This window comes from Vipera berus (assembly GCF_964194415.1).
Source record: "Vipera berus genome assembly, chromosome: 5".
In the NCBI taxonomy this organism is placed as follows: Eukaryota; Metazoa; Chordata; class Lepidosauria; order Squamata; family Viperidae; genus Vipera; species Vipera berus.
The window spans coordinates 93,195,561-93,213,484 of NC_138207.1; the positions used below are offsets into that span (position 1 = coordinate 93,195,561).

The window sequence follows — 17,924 nt, forward strand, 5'->3', positions numbered from 1 at the left end:
AGTGCTTGTACCAAGAAGGTTGGTTTCCAGCTTTCTGGCTTGTTTTCCCCTCTTTCCTCCACAATGCCCTGAAAAGAGAAAATCTACAGCATCCCTGCCATAATGAACAAATGAGATGAGAAAATTCAATTTGGAGGAAATGGTACCTTGGTTAACCCAGACACAAATCATGTAGGATTTATAGATTTCATTCAGAAACTTGGTAATCAGAGCACCATCAATATTGGTTCTGTACTTCAGAAGTGGTTCTTACCTGCCAGCTACTGCATTTTATTTTATTTATTAAATGTATTGGCCATCCTTCTTAGCACAGGGTAGCTCTGTGTGGCTGAGTTTTGAAACAATTATAGTTTCAGGTAATCTTAAGGGTAGGTCTAAGTAAAGAGACTATTTCAGTAAACCAGTCTAGGGCTAACAAGGATATGGATAATTTTTGCTAAGGTCTCCTGCTCTCAAAAGTGTGGCAACTGGGACACCAGCCGAAGCTGCTGTCTGGTATTCTAGAAGGAGCTTAGTGTCCAGGAGGAACTGAAGCCATGGATTTGCCACCTCCTCCAGAGTGAGCTGGGGACTGACAACACATCTGACAGTTTCTGCATGAATAACAGAATAACAGATCTGGAAGGGACCTTACATGTCTTCTAGTTTCAGCCTTTTTAAAGATTTCAGTTGAAAATACTGGAGGGAGAAATGTCTTCTTTTAAAACCAGTTTTGCCCTATAACTAGCTGGTTCTTCATAATACTGTACTACAATTTTGTCAGTCCTGTAGTTGTATTAGTCATCTGAGCTTCTTTGCAAAAAGAATCTAACTGTTTCATATATTTTTGCAGGCTGAACTTGATTCTTAAGGATAAATAAGTCTTTGGAATAACTGAAATAAAATGAAGTGTTAATTGAATGTGGAGGTGTGCATTCAAATGTTTTGTGAAAAACAGATAGAAAATTATAATTGAAAATAACATGGGACAGAAAAACAACATAAGAGTCAACAGCAGCAGGCAAAATGAGTATAGTTTTTTAGTCATAGTTTTGTAAAATTTTTCATCTTTCAAAAAATACATGTTTTGGGAAAAAAATTGTGGTTGACATTTGGTAAGTGGCAGAGCTTTTGTTTGTTATTGGCTTAAATGCTTAAATACAAATTTTGATGCTTTAAATATTGCATGCCACTTATGAATTTGCTGAATGAAGGACAGCAGTGTCTCCTCTCATTATCACTGTCACCACAATTAAGTTGTGGTAAGAATAAATTTTGTTTCATTCCCTCTGAACCAATGCTATCAGGCTCAGCAGTCATCTATATAAGATTGAAAAAGAAGGTGCATTCTTCCTTATACAAGCCCAAATAAGGAGGATGTCAGGACCCACCTCAATCCACATCTTAGGAAATAAGAACTCCTGGATGCAAGTTTGTCCAAAAGGAAAATGTTTACTAGGATGGAATCGATTGTGGCAATACAAGACGGAATCTAACAAAGTTACATTTCAATCCTATATAAAGCATTCCTATTTCAGCCCCTCCCCTCATCCATTTGGTCAGGCTCCCATAATTTGCTTAGGTGTCAGGCCCTTCCGTGGGAAAGGGAACTCTCCTTGTTTTTATTGTTATTGCTTCTTCCTTTTTCAGTTGTAAATGAAGATGCGATCCAGATCTGTGTCTCCCCCTCCCTCCCCCAGTTCAACCATTTCCCTGTTGTTTGAAGATCGCCTTAAGTAACTATCCTCTCCCCCCCCCTCGGAGAGATGGCAGAATCCCCAGAATAAGCACATTGTTCTACCTATACATTTATGAAATGTGATATAAATGGATTCTGACATTCGGCTCTCCTTTCAGAAAAAAGATGAGTCCATCTGTGGGGAAAGAAAACATATAAATGTTAGCCTGGTTTGTTCGGATATTCTGTATGAAACCTCTTAAGCAACTTAGGTGCTTTAACATGGAGTTTGTTAACCCACTCATTTTTTGAGGAGGACTTGTGCCTGTAGATCCTCAAGCTCAAAAGATATCAATGTATTGTGAAAACTGAATATAACAAAGGCCCTAGATCTTACTGTGTTTTTTTAAAAAATGTAGGTGCAGACAAACATTTTTATAATTCTAAAATGTAAATTGGATAGACAAACAAAAATGGAAGTGGAATTTTCTTCTAAAAGCTGTCAGCCACTGAAACTATCAGCAAGTATTGAGAATGAATATACAGTCTCCGTTTACACACCTGGTAAGTACTAAATCTGGTCTTTTCTATCTTGAATTTGTGTGTGTCGGAGCATTTTAGTAGAGTTTCTCTTTCTATTAGTGGCATACTTGTGCTAGGATAATATACTATCAAAAAAAATTTTTTTGTCACTGAGGATGCAAAAAGCTACAATTAGAAAATAAATTTATTTACACAAACTCACAAGTGGATGACTGGTAGAATGCACAGAACTAAAAGAGTTCCTTAGACTATGCTTTCTGTTTTTGCACTTCTGCATAATGTCATAAAGTAGACCTACAAGAAGTCCAGATGTGGGGAGAAAGCTGACACAGGAAGCAGAAGCTCAGCTGCACTTCCTGTTTCCTGTACTTTCTGTTTATGCTGTTAATTTTAACAACATGATATTTTTAAAAGCATAGGAAACTTCTCTTTATATGAAGTATTACATATTGTCAGAGGACATAGTATCTATACATATAGTAGCTAATTTATTTTTACAAGCAGTCCTCGACTTATAACCATAGGTTTAATAACCCTTGAAAGTTATGACAGCACTGAAAAATGACATGATGACACTTATGACCATCATAATTTCCCCATGATCATGTGATCAAAATGCAGGGGCTTGGCAACCCACCTGTATTTATGATAGCTGCAATGTCCCAGGGTCATGTGATTGCTATTTTGTAGTCTTTTCACTAGACGTCTGACAAGCAAAGTCAATGGGTGAAGCTGGATTCACTTAATGACTGCATGATTCTCTTAACTGTGGTAAAAGTTGTAAAGTCAGATGTGGCTCACTTAATGACCACATTGGTTAGTATTGGAAGTTACAGTCCAGTTAGTGTTATAAGTCAAGGACTTCTTGTTGTTAGCTGCGAAGTCGTGTCCGACCCATCGCAACACTATGGACAACATTCCTCCAGGCCTTCCTGTCCTCTACCATCTTCCATTTAGGCTCACGCTTACTGCTTCAGTGACTCCATCCAGCCACCTTATTCTCTGTCGTCCCCTTCTTCTATTGCCCCCAATCTTTCCCAGCATTAGGCTCTTCTCCAGTGAGTCCTTCCTTCTCATTAGGTGGCCAAAGTATTTGAGTTTTAGCTTCAGGATCTGGCCTTCTAAAGAGCAGTCAGGGCTGATCTCCTCTAGCACTGACCGGTTTGATCGCCTCGCAGGAGTCTTCTCCAGCACCAGAGTTCAAAGGCCCCAATTCTTTGGCGCTCAGCCTTTTTTATGGTCCAACTTTCACTGCCATACATTGCAACTGGGAAGACCATAGCTGTTGTGATTCAGGGTCAGCCTGTGGGTTCAGCAGTTGGGTCGGACGACTCAGAGGAGGAGGGGGGTGTTGAAGACCTTGCTGAGGGGGTTGAAGATCTTGCTGATGATAGCCCTCAGCCAGGCCCCTCCCACTTGGTCACCACGGAGACCCAGCTGTGTGAGCCTGACAGTGTGGATGAAGATGACCCACAGCTGGCCCTGTTCAAGGACGCCCGACGCAGGAGGCAGTCAATTAGGAGTAAACAGAGGAAGGCAATGGGGCTTCTCGGAAGGAGGCAGAGAGAAGCCACACCCTGAACTCTATATAAGGGGAATGTCTGGGAGGGCTGGTTTGCTGAAGGCAACCGCTCGGATGGTTCATGTTTCTTAAAGCTCCTGTTTCTTGGTTCGTGTCTTGTTTGTTTTTGTAGCTATAAATTTGGCAGGCGTAATTCCAGCCTCTTGCCGGTTGTAAAGGGGTTGTCCCTGCCTTTTCTGCAGGGCCGGTAGCAGGCTGGTACAGAACAATAGCCTTGACTATACGCACTTTTGTTGACAGGGTGATGTCTCTGCTTTTTAGTGTGCTGTCTAGATTTGCCATGGCTTTCCTCCTGAGGAGCAAGCATCTTTTAATTTCTTGGCTACAGTCCCCATCTGCAGTGATCTTGGAGCCCAGGAAAATAAAATCTGTCACTACCTCCATTTCTTCCCCATCTATTTGCCAGGAATTGAGAGGGCCAGATGCCATGATCTTGGTTTTCTTAATGTTAAGTTTCAACCCAACTTTTGCACTCTCCTTCTTTACCCGCAACACGAGGCTCTTTAGTTCTTCTTCACTTTCTGCCATTAGAGTGGTATCATCTGCATATCTTAGGTTGTTGATATTTCTTCTGGCAATCTTAATTCCAACTTTTGATTCATCTAGCCCTGCCTTTCTCATGATGTGCTCTGCATATAAGTTAAATAGGCAGGGTGACAGTATACAGCCTTGCCGGACTCCTTTCCCAATTTTGAACCAATCAGTGGTTCCGTATCCAGTTCTCACTGTTGCTTCTTGGCCCACATATAGGTTTCTCAAGAGACAAATAAGATGGTCTGGTACGCCCATCTCTTAAAGAACTTGCCACAGTTTGTTATGATCCACACAATCAAAGGCTTTAGCATAGTCAATGAAGCAAAAGTAGATGTTTTTCTGGAACTCCCTAGCTTTCTCCATGATCCAGCATATGTTGGCTGGCTCTTCGAAACCCTCCCTGTACTTCTGGAAGTTCTCGATCCACATACTGCTAGACTCTAGCTTGTAGGATTTTAAGCATAACTTTACTAGCATGTGAAATGAGTGCAATGGTGCGATAGTTTGAACATTCTTTGGCACTGCCTTTCTTTGGAATTGGAATGTAAACTGATCTTTTCCAATCCTGTGGCCACTGTTGAGTTTTCCAAATTTGCTGGCAAATTGAGTGTAGCACTTTTACTGCATCATCTTTTTAAGATTTTGAATAGCTCAGCTGGAATACTGTCACCTCCACTAGCTTTGTTGTTGCTCAGTTTTTCTAAGGCCCACTTCACTTCACATTCTAGGATGTCTGGCTCGAGGTCATTGACCACCTCATTGTGATTATCAGGGACATTAAGCTCATTCTTGTATAGTTCCTCTGTGTAATTTTGCCATCTCTTTTTAATCTCTTCTGCCTCTGTTAGGTCCCTGCCATTTTGTTCCTTTATCGTGCCCATTTTTGCATGAAATGTTCCCTTCATCTCTCCAATTTTCTTGAAGAGATCTCTAGTCTTCCCAATTCTATTGTTTTCTTCTATTTCTTTGCACTGTTCATTTAAGAGGACATTCTTATCTCTTCTAGCTATTCTCTGGAATTCTGCATTCAATTGGGTGTATCTTTGTTTTTCTCCCTTGCCTTTCGCTTCCCTCCTGTCCTCAGCTATTTGCAAAGCTTCCTCAGGCAGCCATTTTGCTTTCTTGCACTTCCTTTTCTTTGAGATGGTTTTAGTTGCTACCTCTTGTACAATGTTGCGAACCTCTGTCCATAGTTCTTCAGGCACTCTGTCTATCACATCTAATTCCTTAAATCTATTTGTCACCTCTACTGTATATTCAACAGGGATATGATTTAATTCATACCTGAGTGGCCTAGTGCTTTTCCCTACTTTCTTCAGTTTAAGCCTAAACTTTGCAACGAGAAGCTCATGGTCTGAGCCACAGTCAGCTCATGGTCTTGTTTTTACTGACTTTATAGAGCTTCTCCATCTTTGGCTGCAGAGCATATAGTCAATCTGATTTCTGTGTTGACCGTCTGGTGATGTCCATGTGTAAAGCCGTCTCTTGGGTTGTTGGAAAAGAGCGTTTGCTATCACCATCGTATTCTCTTGACAAAATTCTATCAGCCTGTGCCCTGCTTCATTTTGTACTCCAAGGCCAAACTTGCCTGTTATTCCGGTTATCTTTTGGCTTCCTACTTTAGCATTCCAATCCCCCATGATGATAAGGACATCATTTTTTGGTGTTAGTTCTATAAGGTGCTGTAGGACTTCATAGAACCGGTCAATTTCATCCTCTTCAGCACTGGTGGTTGGGGCATAGACTTGGACTATTGTGATATTGAATGGTTTGCCTTGGATTCGAACTGAGATCATTCTGTCATTTTGAGGATTGTATCCCAGTATTGCTTTTCCTACTCTTTTATTGACTATGAAGGCTACTCCATTTCTTCTGAGGGATTCTTGCCCGCAGTAGTATACCTGATGGTCATCTGAATTAAATTCACCCATTCCTGTCCATTTTAATTCGCTGATACCTAAGATGTCGATGTTCAGTCTTGTCATCTCTTGTTTGACCACGTCCAGCTTTCCTTGATTCATGGATCTTACATTCCAGGTTCCTATGGAGAAAAAATCTTTACAGCATTGGACTTTCCTTTCACCACCAGACACATCCACAGCTGAGCGTCCTTTAGGCTTTGGCCCAGTCGCTTCATTCTTTCTGGTGCTACTAGTACTAGCCCTCTGCTCTTCCCCAGTAGCATATTGGACGCCTTCCGACCTGAGGGGCTCATCTTCCAGCGTCATATCGTTTTGCCTTTTGGTACTGTCCATAGGGTTTTCATGGCAAAGATACTGGAGTGGTTTGCCATTTCCTTCTCCAGTGGATCACGTTTTGTCAGAACTCTCTGCTATGACCTTTCCATCTTGGGTGGCCCTGCACAGCATAGCTCACAGCTTCATTGAATTACACAAGCCCCTTCGCCACGACAAGGCAGTAATCCATGAAGGGGAAGTCAAGGACTACGTGTAGTCAAACAAAGTATGCCTAAAAAGTATGCCTGAAATTTATTTTTAATAAAAATATTTGCTCTAAAGGAAGAAATTATTATTGCAGTCCTTTATTACATTAACAAGATACTTATGTTGACAATTGTGGAATCTTAATACTAAACCCTGTGTGGATCAGCACTCGGTATGGAGCCAAGCCAAGCATCTGAAGGAAATGGTGCTGGCTTTAACTAGTTGGATATCTGCGTCACTACTACTCTGGTCATTGGATTTCTGATTCAGAATTTTATCCTGATACACTCACAGACTCTGCACAACAAGTGCAGAATGGAGTGAAACAAAATTGTTCTGAACATCAACAGTGGTTTGAAAGCTTATTTTAAACCTTTGTGGTCCCTTTTAGTTACATGGTGAGTTAAATTGTTAGAGTCGCCAGATTGCTTAGAATACTTAAATTGCTTAATATTTTTACAATTTTATGAGTTTCTTACATTTTACAATTCAGTATTTAGGGTCAAATGTGATCATACATGGATTCTGCTAATGCTACTGAATGGAACCAAATTTGTTCATTCTTCCCCTCCTTTTGCTGTTCTTTCTCTGTTGACAAACTTAATATGAACTGAGAGCTGTATAGTAAAGCAAAATTAATGAACATTTCTGCTTGCAAGATGTCAGTTTAACCATTTTTATACTGTAAATTCCACAGAGGTTTTTTTGTCCTTAATAGATACCCTAAAATAAAACCACATCAGGTGTGTATATAAAATTAGAAATGTTTTATGCATATTGCTCTGTACAAGTAGTCTTCAGTTAACAACCATTTGTTTAACAACCATTGAAATTATGGAGGTGCTGAAAAATTGTAGTGATAGCCAAAGTTATAGCTGTTGCAGCACCCCTGTGGTCATGTGACACTTGGCAACCGACTCAGGCATAGTGGCGTAGTGGTCAGAATACAGTATTGTAGACTGACTCTGCCCACTGCCAGGAGTACAATCCTGACCTGCTCAAGATTGGCTCAGCCTCTGTAAACCATATAGAGAGAGCTGTAAAGCACTATGAAGTTGTAAAGCTGTAAAGCACTAACAATAGTCTGAGTACTATTGTTAGTGCTAACCCACCCATATTTATGACTGCAAGGGTGCTTCAGCTTCCCCACTTGCTTATCTTCCCCCTCATCTCTGCCATTTTGGCTGCCCTGCCTCTCCTGGCCCTGACACCCCTACTTTTCTCCCCATCTGGGCATCCTGCACTCTGCTAGATGTCCTCTATATGCCTGGCCCAACATTTGAGAGGCAGCTGCCTCATAAAGGCCCATTTCAGGCATGCCTCATCAGCAGTGGGAGGAAGATGACAGCAAAAGGTAGCAGATTTGGGAAAGGTGATAGAATGCAGGATGGCCAAAAGACCAGAAATGGAGGGGTGGGGAGACAGGTGAGTGAAAGGACCTGAAGAGGAAGCACTTCCTTACCTTACCGACATTCAGGGTTCCCCAAGGCAGCAAGCCAGGAATTACTTGGATTGGGGTGGGTCCATGCCTAATAACCAGGTGGGATTTGGTTAATGACAACCACCAGAACTGCTGAGATTGCTCTTGCTAAGCAATGTAATCACATGATACTGTGCTTTACAACTGCATTGCTTAGTGACAGAAATTCTGGTCCCAACCATTATTAACTGACTATTACCTGTATACACTCACTCCTCATACATTCTATTCCTGTAGGTGAGGGGTCTTCAAACTTTGCCCTTTTATGACTTGTGGACTCCCAGAATTCCTCAGCCAGTGATGCTGGCTGAGGAATTCTGGGAGTTGAACTCCACAAGTCATAAAAGGGCCAAGTTTGAAGACCCCTGCTGTAAATTCATTTACATGTGGAAGTATAACCCATTTTTTTTCAAACATGGTCTCAACGCAGCTATACATGGTATACACAATGGAATCTTATTATGTAGCAATGACACAAGTGACACCAGCTATTCAAAAGGAAACCATGTTCTTGTTCTTGTATTCTTCATGTTATTTTGATAATAGTTCTTGTCTTCTCACTTTTATGCTGTTTGGGAGTAAGGTTTAATAAATTTCAACAATGGCATCAAAGCAAAGTGCTAATGACAGTGTTTCACCAAGTGCAAACACTCCATAATTAGCCTAATGGATAAAATTCGAGTGTTTGATTTGCTTTGTTCCGGAAACTCTGTAGCATCCATAGACAGAAAATTCAATATAAATGAATCAACCATCCGCCATATTCCAAAAGAAAGACAATGTTCATAAGGCTATTTCTGAAGCTGCTCCAGAAAGTGCTAAAGAGATTACTGTGATTTGTAAAGTGATGGAAGAAATAGAAAAGCAGCCTAGTTTGTGGATAAATGAAATGATTCACTGCAAGGGATGTCTTATGAACAGCAAAATAAAAACAACCTCATATAAATTTACAAACATTTGACTGAAAATCAGGAAGTGATCTGTGGAAGCATTGGTTGGTTGGAGCATTAGATTTCCCCTAACACTATGTTACTTCGCATGTGGGCTTTCTACTGCTTTTCCACTCTGGGAAAAGGAAAATCGTTATTTGACCCAGCTAGATTTATATTCCACCTGCCTTGGTGGAGCAGTGGGCTAATGCCTCCTTAAATAACACCAGCTGCCTGCAATTAGTGCAGGTTCGCATCCCACCAGGCTCAAGGTTGACTCAGCCTTCCATCCTTCCGAGGTAGGTAAAATGAGGACCCAGATTGTTGGGGGCAATTAAGCTGACTTTGTAATAATGCCGCTTGGGGTGTGTGTGAAAGCCCTAATAAGCAGGCATATACATAGAATGAAGGCTACTGCTAAGCTTGTAAGCCGCCCTGAGTCTTCGGAGAAGGGCGGGATATAAATGGAATTAAAATAAATAAATAAATAAATTTTAAAAACAGGTATTGTAACACCAGTGGTAAGCTGGAGCAGCTAACGGCTCTCCAGCAACCCAGACTCCAGGTCTCCAGTACTGCTATTGGCTGCCCCTAGGCGGCAATGGGTTGCTTTAAACCTATTGGCTGCCAGGCTATAAATTGTTGCAAGCTGCAGCCCACTTCTCAGTTCAGATCCTGCAAGCAATAAACTATGAGCTTTGTTGAACTCACTTGCCTCCTCTCCTTTCCTGCGCGAAGAACTCACAACACAACAGGTATGGTTTAAAAATGTGAAACTGTCAGGTGGGGCTGGTTCAGCAAATAATGGAAGCTGCTGAAGAGTTTGTAAAACTTCTGAAAAACACCAGAAAAAGAGGGTACCTGTCCTATTTGAGCAAGTTTTTAATACGGATGAAACAGGATTGCTTTACAAACAGAGATTACATAGGACCAATGCTTCAGTAACTGGTTTCAATTTCTATGGGGTTTTTCAAGAACAAACCCCACAAATAACAAGGATTGAGTGTATTTGAATAAAATGAAAAAGACAGTCTCCTTCAAGGCAAGCTTAGCTCCTAGTAACTTAATGGATTTATCTGTGTAGTTTTCATGGCAACAGTAAGGAAGCATTTTATCACTGCTTCCTGAAATGCTGTTTAATTTTCTCTTCTAGCCTTTGGTTCCAGATTAACCTGGTGATTCTCATCTATTAATCAATGAAAATTATCCAAGTGCTGCTATTTTCTGAAGCTTTTTAATTTGGATGGAACTTAAAGTAATTTTGAAACAGCAGTTAAAAATGATAGAATTTATCACTTTAAAAATTAACATAAAATTATAAAAATAGAATTAAAAACATGGACTCTTGGTTGATTCTAATCAGAAGGATTTTCTGCATGAGCACTTTTCTGACTTTAGCTTTTCAATTCTGTAAAGAACAAAAACTGTCTTGATTCAAAAATGGAAGTTCTTTGCCCCTGTTTTTTTCCAGGATGTTGGTTGTTTTTTTTAACATAAAGCCCTATTTTCCCACTCAAGCTCTCATCATGTTTAACTGAATCTGAGCATTTTGCTTAATTAGAATTAAAGAGGTATCCAGTTTACACATGTATGTGCTGATCCATTTTTCCACTACTTCTTTCAACACAGTGTATGAGTTTTCTTTTATGTACTGATTGTTGCTGATCTTGTCTTACCCTTCAGACTTATCACCTGGAATTATAAGTTTGAAACTGTTTTCTGGAGATTTAATGATAGCTGAAGCAAAGATCAATTACTATACTGACATGGAAGAAATTAGCAACTTGTTGTCTAATGTAACAAATCCAATGGAATTCATGTGTCAGGTGAAATATTAAATTAATTTCTAATGGGGTACAGTAAATAACCTCCTGGCCTGTGGGGGAGGGAAGGGGGAAACAGGAGAGAGCTTGATACATCACTTACCGTATTTTCCGGCATATAAAACGACTGGGCGTATAAGACGACCCCCTACATTTCCTGTTAAATTATAGGGTTTGGGCTATACTCGCTGTATAAGACTACCCCTCTTCCAACGCACACCAAATAAAAATTAAAAAACATCAGATTTGATTTTAATATGGTAATTTTAATTCAGATGCTTATGACATGCAGGTACTTAGTAGGAAAACTGTCACTTATAAACATAAGGCTGTTTGTCATCAAACATGTAAACATAAAACAGTGCAAGTGGATTAAACTTTTCCTAATTCACTCTAAAGCTTTCCCTGCGCAGACCAAATGGGAGATCCGCTCCAGGTTTTCCAGCCAGCCCGCCCAGTTCCTGAGTCAAATGTGTCCTTAGAGCTAAGCAGCTGCTTTGACTGCTGCATTCCCCACCTGCCTTTCAAGTTGGGATAGACTGCAGCTGCTCTTCAACTTTAGAAGGAAAGACGCCCAGACCCCAGCCTGTAAAAAATCACAGACTGCAGCTTCTTCTCCAATTGGTCCTGCTTTCCCTGCGCAGACCAAATGGGAGATCCGCTCCAGGTTTTCCAGCCAGCCCTGTCCCTAAAATTTCAGATGACCCCTGACTTTTGAGAAGATTTTCATGGGTTAAAAAGTCGTCTTATACGCCAGAAAATACGGTAGATATTAGAAAGATAGAACCAACTGTAAACCTGAGATATTAGTAAGTACCAAAAGCATCTTGTGAGAAATAAACAAATGGAGGATTCAGAAAACCTGTTTGCTAAAATATGTAATGTGTTTATTAGAAAAAGTTATTTTTGAATTGTATGGTCTTGCTTAATTGTGATAATATAGAGACCTCAAGGAGACTATGGAAGATGGGCAGTCCCACGCATAATCTGGCTCTACATTACAAAAGGCTACATAGGTAACAACCAGCATCTTGAATTGTGCCTGGAAACTGACTGTTAACCAGTGCAGTTCATGCAGTAGTGGTGTCACAGGGGCATACTGAGGCCTACCTGCACTACTGCATTCTGCTACTGCAATGGCTTCCAACTGGTCTGGTCCAAGTGCCCTATCTAGACTACATTACAATAGTCCAACCTGTGACCAGTAGTGCATGAGTGACAGTTCTTGCTTATCTCTACAGCATTTTCCCTCTTTAGAAAAAAAGCTCTTTCAATTGCATGAGTTTCTCTGTGACTTTAATGGGTTGATGCATACACAAGTAGGCATCTGTGGCAGTGGGCATGGTTTTGGGATCAGAACCAGACCTCTGGGCTGCTTCATTTGAGGGGAATGCAATGCACTATAACTGATATCCTCCATTTTTTCAGAACATGATAGCTTCTCAAATTCATATGCTTGTTTTCAGACAGGGAAGAGGTATCTAGCATTTGGGCATATATTCTTATTCTCAATTATTCAGTATCCCTGGTTTAAGTTTCCTAAATTCAGACAAAAAATAAAGGAAGGGGACTGCAGCCATGAACATTTTTAATTTCACATAGCTTGAGATGAAAAATATATAAGAACCTCTGCAACATAGCTACATTTCTGCAGTAATGCTAATTTAGAAGCTGTACAGGTAGTCCTCGACTTACAACCACTACTGAGCCCAACATTTCTGTTAAGTGAGACATTTGTTAAGTGAGTTTTGTCCCACTTTGTGATCTTTCTTGCCACAGTTGTTAAGTGAACCACTGCAGTTGATAAGTTAGTAACACGGTTATTAAGTGAATCTGGCTTCCCCATTGACTTTGCTTGTCTGCAAAGGTGATCGCATGACCTAAGTATGAACCAGTTACCAAGCATCTGGATTTTGATCATGTGATCATGGGGATGTATAAATGATGTAACTGAAAAATAGTCATAAGTCACTTTTTCAGTGCCATAATAATTTTGAACAGTCACTAAATGAACTGTTGTAAGTTGAGGACTACCTGTATTACTATACTTATTTTTCCCATAATTATTACCCGATGATTTCTAAATGTTTGGTAGTAAATATTGTAGCATAAGAACATTGATTTTCCTATCAGCCATCACTTGACTGCTACTGTCTAAATATGTAACACCACTTTCAGTATTACTACAAACTTATTTTATTGATCAAATTTAGGGACCGCTCATCTCACTACCTCAGTGACTCTGAGCTGCTTACAGTTTAAAATCATAAGACCATATAAAAACATACAATTAAAATAGAATCAAAACAGAATGAGAAACAAATAAAAACAAAGATAACATTGGAAAGAGTGCCCTCAAGGCATCAACTTCCTCAAGAAGACATGCCACTTTTCAGTCCCCAAGCAAGTTGACAGAGACAGGTTTTTATGCTCTCCCGAAGGCCAAGAGACTGGGTGCCAACTTCACCTCTGGATGGAGGATGTTTCATACATTACAGCAGAGAAGGCTCTCTTTCTAGAGTCTAGAGTCTAGACCCTGTCAGTTGGAATTCTTCAACTAACAAAGTCTGTAATATACCCATTCTGCCTGACAGGGTGGGATGGGTTAATGTAATTGGAACAAGAGGCATCCTCAGGTAATCCAGTTGTATGCCATGAAGGACTTTAAAGATGATTACCAGAACCTTGAATTAGATCCAAAAGCAGATAGGCATTCAATGCATTTCATGCAACAAAAGTTTTACAGGCTCAGTCCTTGGGTTATCCAGAATTGCCCACATAGCCACATTCTGTATCAACTTCAGCTTCTGGATACTCTTCAAGGTAGCCCTATGTAGAGCACATTGCAGTAGTCCCTACAAGGCATGAATGATTGAGAGAATGGCCTCCAATCTAGGAAGGGGTGCAACTGGTGCACAACACAAAGTTAAGCAAAGGCCTTCATAGCCATGACTGCTGTCTGCTCCTTGAGCAGGAGTTGTGACTCTAGGATGTCCTCCAAATTATGTACTGGGTCTGTCTGAGGCAGTGCAACCCCATCCAAGAACAAAGATGATAAACTCCTAGCTACATAGGACCCACCACCCACAGTTACACATCTTACCAGGGTTCAAATTGAAGCCTATTGTTCTCCATCCAGCCTTCCACAACCTCCATGCACCATGAAAGAATGTCCACAACATCATTTAATTCACCCAGGTGAATTAAACTGACTAGAGCATGGTGATGGATGATCATCATTTTGTTTTAAGATTATTAAGTGCTAGTAATTTCCTCAGTTTTTTAAGTCATAGACAAATTCTTAATACATTGAATCAGTACTGAGTATACTTAATTGGTGGTTGTTCTCTTCTTACATCTAGGCATTTAAAATTGTACCTTACCGCACAGAAACTCTGGACAAAATCCTCACAGAATCGCTGAAAAAAAACCTTCCTGCCAGTGGTTTGCATCTCTTAGGAATCAACCAATTGGAAGAAGAAAATATTACTAGTGAGTATGATGGTGATTTGGGAAAAAAGTGTTTATCAATGATTCTATACTAAATTCAAGTGCTAGTACATTATGCAAAAAGGTATATGTTATATGTTATATGTATGAATTGGGCATGTGTAAATGTCTTACACATTCCAAGAAACTAGACTAGAGCAACTAGCACAGTTGTATGTCAATTCCAAAACAGATATTTTAAGAGACTAAAAAGAGATGTGGATAGAACATTTGGTCTATTGTTGAAGAGTTCTTTTAAGCAAAAGCATAGCTTAGAAAAATGTACATTGAAATAATGCCCTTATTTATTTATTGATATTTATTTAATGAAGGGATGCGGTGGCTCAGTGGGTTAGGACACTGAGCTTGTCGATCAGAAGGTCGGCAGTTTGGCGGGTCGAATCCCGAGTGCCACGTAACAAAGTGAGCGCCTGTTACTCATCCCAGCTTCTGCCCACCTAGCAGTTCAAAAGCACGTAAAAATGCAAGTAGAAAAATAGGGACCACGATGGTGGGAAGGTAACAGCATTCCGTGCGCCTTTGGCGTCTAGTCATGCCGGCCACATGACCACGGAGACGTCCTCGGACAAGCGCTGGCTCTTCGGCTTTGAAACAGAGATGAGCACTGGCCCCTAGAGTCAGAAACGACTAGCATGCATGTGCGGGGGAACCTTTACCTTTACCTTTTACTATTTATTTAATAGGCAAGTTTAATTATTGTAATAAAAAGCACAGTGGCAATATTCAGAAAGAAAGATTAGCATTTTTTATTTTTAGGTTTTTTATCCTGCCTTTATTATTTCAATAAATAACTCAAGATGATGAACATATCTAATACACTTTGCTCCTCCTATTTTCTCCACAGCATCCACCTTGTGTGGTGATTTGGGCTGAAAGAGAGTGACTGGTCTAAATCATCCAGCTGACTTTCATGCCAATATATCAGTTGGCAGCTTTGTACATCAGCACCTGACTCATTTTATATTTAAGAAGTGATATAATCAATGGTGGGATTCAAATATGTGAACAACACAGTTCTCTCTGTGGATGCCGCTTCCGGAAGTCCATTCTGGGCCTGGGCAACAAAAAATTAGCTACCGGTTCTGCCGAAGTGGTGCGAACCGGCTGAATCCCACCCCTGGATATAATGTATAACACCCTTGTATGTTGTGTGTATTCTAGAAAGTGCTTTATCAGATCTTGCACAGCAGCTGTGCCCCCCGCCTCCCCAAAAGTGCCACATGTGACCTGGGTTGGTAGTCCTATCCTCACAGGGATTCTTCACGACAAACCAATATATGATATACCACACTTGATAAACAAAAACAAATTAGATTTAGGCCATTTCCATTATTTAATTTGTCACCAGTGGCATAGCTCTATAGCAAATTGCATTTTCCTCCTTTTTCTTTCAGGTCAAAGAAATGAAGAGCTGCCAACTCTGCTGCACTTTGCTGCAAAATATGGTTTAAAAAATCTCACAGCCCTGTTGCTTACGTGCCCAGGAGCTCTGCAGGCTTATAGTGTTGCCAACAAGTATGGTCACTATCCTAACAACATTGCTGAAAAGCATGGCTTCAAAGATCTCCGCCAATTCATTGATGAATATGTGGTAAAAATATTTTTTTTGTCTATTATAATGGGAAGAAAAGTAATGGGACTAAAATGAGTCACATAGAAACAATAGATTTGAAGGTTTCAGTAATATATGTGTGGTCTTATTCCACAATAATAAACGTGTGAACGACATTGAGTTTACCAGATGAGGGCCATTCTTGTAGTGAGATAATAATTTGAAAGACAGATCTTAAGGAGTCCTCCCCATTAATCTAAATGGGACCTTTAGAATTAGATCTAGAGACTTTTGATACTTCAATTATCACATAGGAAAAAATCCCTATGGGTTATGTTATAGATCCTGAAGTAACACAGAGGACTGTAAAACAGTAACTGTAAGAGGAACCTTGGTGTCAACTTTAGAATGAGCATGACTGCAGCCATTTTTTCCTTCTCATTTCTAGTTGACACATAGCACGGAGGGAGAGGGGTTGCCAGGGTTTGCGCTAGACAAAACAGACTTTCCCTCTCGGACTTTCTCTCATGGGAACCAAGGCTGCTCCAGGGACTGAGGGCTGGGTGTTTCATGAAAAGCCCACCAACAAACTGAATGGGGAAACATAGTTGCTTGCATAGCCTTAGGGGTGGGATTTCGTAACTTTGTATTGTATTGTTATGCATCTCTTCAGACTTGGTTTCACTTTTGAAGTGCTGATACCCTGAGTCTTCGGAGAAGGGCGGGATATAAATGGAATTAAAATAAAATAAAAATAAAATAAATGTTCTTTGAGGAATTTGCAAGCCTTGGTTTATTTGTCTCTCTCTTTTGGAACCATGACATTAAACCAAGTCTCATAAAACTTCGTTTCTTGGGGTGCTGGCCCCTGACTGCCTACCCACTTACTTTTGGGAGAGCACTAAAGACCTGGTGAAAACTCAAGATGCAGGAGAAAGCTGAAACAGTTGCTAGCGGCAACGGGACTCAGGCTGTCAGAGCGCAGGCTGGCATACCAGCCACCGAGGAGGTGTCGCTGGCAGGGGCTCAGCCGAAAACCAGGTTGAACAGATTATATTATTCAAGCAGTCATTACTGTCCTAGAAAGACCATTTGCTTTTCTTTTTCTTGCAGGAGACAGCAGATATGCTGACAACTCACATAAAAGAGGAGTTGATGCAGGGGGAGGATAATGGCTCTATTTATGAGTCCATGGCCCATGTCTCTGCTGACCTACTGATGAAATGTTCACTGAACCCCTGTTGTGATGAAGAACTCTATGAATCCATGGGTGGTTTGATGTCCAGCTGTACAGAGGATTTATGTACATATACAATGTTCCTTATTTATCTCATAATATAAGTGATAGTGTCTACTAACTAATGTGAAGGCAATTTTTTGTCACTTTAAATATGGTCATTTTGCACATGGGATGCAAAATGAAAACATACTTAATTTTGCATGAGAATGTAAGTAGCAAATAAACCAGAAAGGGAGCAAACTTACCTGCAAGCAGCAGTGTTCATGTAGTGAATGTTATATTTACAGTTTGTGGTTTGGCAGACTATAATTCTTTACAGTATTGTACTTTAGGTTTCGATATGGAGGAACATAGAACATACAGTACAGATAGTTCTCAACTTACAACCAATTGAGCCCAAAATTTCTGTTGTTGAAACGTTTGTTAAGTGAGTTTTCCCGTGTTTTACAACCTTTCTTGCCACAAGTATTCAGCAAATCCTGCAGTTAATAAGTTAGCAATACAGTTGTTAAGTGAATCTGGCTTCCCCACTGATTTTGCTCATCAGAAGGTCACAAAAAGTGATCACAATACCTTGGGACATTGCAACCATCATAAATATGTGCCAGTTGCCAAATGTCAACCATCCCA

General features: G+C 40.3%; 1 protein-coding gene across 6 annotated transcripts in view; it reads left to right on the forward strand.

The window, feature by feature from the left end:
- The window catches only part of PIK3AP1 (phosphoinositide-3-kinase adaptor protein 1), a 121,592-nt gene that overhangs the window by 36,415 nt on the left and 67,253 nt on the right, over nt 1-17,924 (forward strand). For all 6 annotated transcript variants that reach the window (XR_014026683.1, XM_081329586.1, XM_081329587.1 and 3 more), the window contains exons 4-8: nt 2,077-2,221; nt 10,853-10,995; nt 14,355-14,484; nt 15,897-16,093; nt 17,168-17,357. Coding sequence is in view for 5 of the 6 variants with exons in the window: in XM_081329586.1 (XP_081185712.1) it covers nt 2,077-2,221; nt 10,853-10,995; nt 14,355-14,484; nt 15,897-16,093; nt 17,168-17,357 (805 nt within the window). In the remaining variant the exon portion in view is untranslated. The remainder of the gene's footprint in view (nt 1-2,076; nt 2,222-10,852; nt 10,996-14,354; nt 14,485-15,896; nt 16,094-17,167; nt 17,358-17,924) is intronic.